Source organism: Acomys minous, assembly GCF_964271855.1.
Source record: "Acomys minous genome assembly, chromosome: 18".
In the NCBI taxonomy this organism is placed as follows: Eukaryota; Metazoa; Chordata; class Mammalia; order Rodentia; family Muridae; genus Acomys; species Acomys minous.
This window is the reverse complement of record NC_140501.1, coordinates 63,425,867-63,429,604: the sequence shown is the minus strand read 5'-3', so window position 1 is coordinate 63,429,604 and position 3,738 is coordinate 63,425,867. Positions and strand designations below refer to the sequence as shown.

The 3,738-nt window shown below is 49.1% G+C and overlaps 1 protein-coding gene across 1 annotated transcript; it reads right to left on the bottom strand.

The window, feature by feature from the left end:
- Positions 1-238: 238 nt before the first annotated feature.
- LOC311589644 (granzyme E-like) lies at positions 239-3,209 on the bottom strand. Its single transcript, XM_084768205.1, has 5 exons — positions 3,070-3,209; positions 1,927-2,077; positions 1,326-1,461; positions 861-1,121; positions 239-467 (listed from the first exon to the last, which is right to left on the bottom strand). Exons 1-5 carry the CDS (start codon positions 3,122-3,124, stop codon positions 327-329), a joined length of 744 nt encoding a protein of 247 aa, XP_084624331.1. The 5' UTR covers positions 3,125-3,209; the 3' UTR covers positions 239-326.
- Between the last annotated feature and the right edge of the window lie 529 nt (positions 3,210-3,738).

Sequence of the window (3,738 nt, the reverse complement as noted above, 5' to 3'; positions counted from 1 at the left end):
CACTGAGAGCCTATATCAAATGTTAAAACATAAAGCAATCCTTACTGCCCACCATGTAGAGTGATAACAGTGCGGAAATGTGCAGTCTGATGTTCCAGTGAGTGGAGGGGCTGAGGAAGGAGGAGGAAGCAAAGCCTAGAACTGACAGGCGATGGCTGCCTGGACCAGTGAGATGCACAAACCATAAATTGGCTCAAATAACAAACAACATCAGTTACATGCAATCAGGGGTTTATTTATTAACAGTTTTCAGCCTTTACTGCCCACTCCATTCGGTTGTTGTCTGTGGCCAGGAAAGCTGGTCATCACAGGTGGTTTAACACCTGCTAGGGGAGCTTCATGTTTCTGCGTATCCATGGCAGGAAGGGGGAGATTTTAGTGATGATGTCTAGAGTGGTGTTCTTGGTAGCACGAGCACAAACTCCGTAGGCTCTGTTTTCACACACAAGGGGTCCCCCAGAGTCACCCTGTGGGCAGAGAATGGAAGACCTAAGCTTAGAACCCCATATCTGCTCTTGCTCTCACTCCTGGCAAGGATAAGTGTCAGATAAGGGTGAGACAGGCATTCCAACTTCCCTCAGTTGCACAGCTCCAGGGAAGTCTGATTTTTTTTTTCTTATAGCACAGTGCAAGGCTTTCCCTAAAGTCCTCATGGATACTCTGGGATAATTAATACAGATGTGAGATGACTGATGTTTCCCACCTCATACTGCTGTTAGCTCCAAGCAAGGGACTAGCAGGGGCACTATTAGGCTGTCCCTTCTCTGAGCTGAGGCTTGAGAGTCTGGCCATTCTCACAGTCAGGCATCTTACAGGCTCCTCTCTCCCTATATTTTGTCTGTTAAATGTTTGAACATCACCTTGAAAGCCAGTTGTATCTTTCGGGGGTCTCCAACACATATCTGTGTTGTCTCTGAATAGTGAGGGAAGCGTTTCTGGCATTGCTGGTCCACCTGGATGCTCAGTTCAGCCTCTTGTAGGACGTCAGATGCTTTAGTAGCATCGAGGGATGTTATCCCCCAGCCAGACACATGGCACTTCTTCCCTGGCCTCACCCGGGCATTGGCTCTGGTCAACTTGAGGAGCTTCACAGCTTTAGTCCTCTTGGCCTTTCTCTCCAGCTGATGGGAAGAGGGAGTAAAGACCAGCTCAGCCAGGAGCCTGCTGCCCTGGGCCACACAAAAGCCATGATGGAAGGGAGGGAAGAAGCAGGATGAGCAGGAGGGGAGGGGAAGAGCTGCACCAGGAAGAACACAGGCAGCAGGGGTGGGGTGGGAGGTGAGGGGTGAGTTGAGGAATGTGGGTGGACTGGGCACAGGTCTCACCTTTAACAGCATGATGTCATTGATCTTGTTCTCAGAATTATAATCAGGGTGGGGAATGGCTTTTGCCACACGGATGATCTGCTGAGACTGCTCGTGTGCCTTGATGTTGTGGGCTCCCAGCGTGACTTTCATTGAGCTGCACAGAGAGGAGAGTGGACATGAGAGATGTGGAATCAGGGAGGATGCAGTGCAGAGTGGGTGGGCAGGGTGGAGCTCTTCCAGAAACACGGAGAACACAGGATAGGCAGGGAGGGGATGTGAGGACCCAGGGTGCTCAGTGTTGACTTACTACTCCCTTCCTCTCAGCATCATGAGACTCCTGGAGGCTCCCTCTTGCTTCTAGGCAATACTCCAAAGATTCCATCGACTCTTAACCTGAACTTTCAACCTCAACCACTGCTTTAGTTTGCCAGTGCAGTTGATTAACGCAAGTGTGCTGTTGCCTCTGACCTTTCACCCTGTGACCTCAAATATTAATGTTATCAGACTTCCTTTTTCACAACCCTGCTTCCCAGTGAGCTCCCAGGGGAGCATCCACAGTAAAGGACAGAAGCTCCTGGGGGAGCGTCTCAGATAACGTGAGCGAGCTGCATCTCCTCACCTTCCCCTGCAGTGAGCAGCTGTCAGCACAAAGTTGTCTTGCACCAGGAAGCCTCCGCAACGACTCCTACTCCCATCTTCTTTCAGAGACCTAACAAATGCCATGTAGGGGCGGGAGTGGGGCTTGACCTCATGGCCCCCGATGATCTCCTCTGAAAGAAAAGGCAAGGATATGGGGTGTCTGGGAGCAGCAGATGAGGTCAGGAGGGAAGATTGAGAAGGGTAAGATAGAGGGTGGGAACTGCTGTCCCCAAGACTGTGGCAGACAGGGTTCCTCACACGTAGAAAAACCTTTGCTGAATCTTAAACCTCAGATGCTGTTCTCAGAAGGAGAGGGTAGCACTTGTCCCCCAATCCTGCTTAGAATTACAGTGGGGGTACATTTTCTCTCCATCCTGCCAGAAGCTGAGAGGATCCTGGGCAGCTTCTTTGTAACTTTCTTTGTCAGTGAGTGTCATTTTCTCAGCTTTTTCCCTAAGCCTATGGAGGTGGATTTTCTAACATTCTCCTATTTGTGGTTCAGTAACTGCTTTCTGTGCATGAAGGAGTGACTTCTAGTTAACCAGACGGCTGGTGATGCCATGCTGGTGGAATGCAGAGCCTGCGATTTGGAGGAAATTATAGAAAAAGCAAAGGACATGCAAACAGCAGTGGAGATACCAACTACAACTACACAGCAGAGCAACTGTAGTTTGCAGTGCAGGCATCTTGTCACCCTGGGCCTCTTTCCTCAACAGGCTGGGGATGGATGTTAACAGTGATGGTAATATTCTTGTGCTGGTGGTCTTACCCATTGCATGCTGGTCATTAAATCTGTTCTTTCCCTGGACTCCACTAAGTTAATGGTGTATATTTTCTGTCATAGAACTCTCTGCAACATCTCTTTCTAAGGATGATTCAGTCTCCACATGAAGAGGAAAAGCTAAGAAAAGCCAGTGCCTACTAAGCTTTCTGAGAACACCTCCATTCCTCACATCTTGTTGAGGATCTAGACAGTGTCAGATTTCCAAGTCTGGATTTAGTTGGGTCTTGAACTTCAGAAAGCTCCCAGGTGCAATGCATGGATCATTCCTGACTCCTGCTGGGCAGAAGGTCAACAGAGGTGTCATGTGATGGAACCTTTCCAATAGGACTGTTCACTCACCTACATGAGCTCCAAGGGGCAGAAGAAAGACCAGGAGAATCAGCGCTGATGTCATCTTCCCAGGAAGGCTGGTCAGGTTGGAGGAGGGCAGAGTAGACACAGCCCTGGCGAGGGGGATGAAGCAGGTGTGTGCTCAGTGGCCTCACGGGCTGTTAAACCTATGCAGCTCTGCTTCTGATTTGTGTCACATCACTTAAGGAAGTTTTCTGGTTTGGGTAAAAATGACCCTGTCACCACATTCACATCCTATGAGCTAAGCTGGATGAATACCAAGAAAGTAGATGGTGTGGAGGCTGTGGTTGGTGGCCTGAGACCCCAGGAAGTCCACACTGACTGAACTGAGACCAAAGTGTGTCATTTTCTAACTCTTACACCCCTTCCCATTCTGGTGATATGTCTTTTGATACCAATGATATTTTTCTTCCTTTTCTCTCTCCTCTCTCTTTGTGTCTCTCTGTCTCTCTGTCTCTATCTTTGTCTCTCTTTGTCTCTCTCTCTGTCTCTGTCTCTCTCTGTCTCTGTCTCTGTCTCTGTCTCTCTCTCTCTCTCTCTCTCTCTCTCTCTCTCTCTCTCTCTCTCTCTCTCTCTCTCTCTCTCTCTCTCTCTCTCTCTCTCTCTCTCTCTCTCTCTCTCTCTCTCTCTCTCTGTCTCTCTGTTTAAGTTGCTATC

What these genes read in the sequence shown, in the direction of transcription:
- LOC311589644 (XM_084768205.1), bottom strand. Translation starts at nt 3,124, where the DNA reads ATGACATCAGCGCTGATTCTCCTGGTCTTTCTTCTGCCCCTTGGAGCT. An exon ending in GCCCCTTGGAGCTCATGTAG is followed by an intron (nt 2,078 to 3,069) that starts GTGAGTGAACAG and finishes CTTTTCTTTCAG; the next exon opens with AGGAGATCATCGGGGGCCAT. An exon ending in GCTGCTCACTGCAGGGGAAG is followed by an intron (nt 1,462 to 1,926) that starts GTGAGGAGATGC and finishes CTCTCTGTGCAG; the next exon opens with CTCAATGAAAGTCACGCTGG.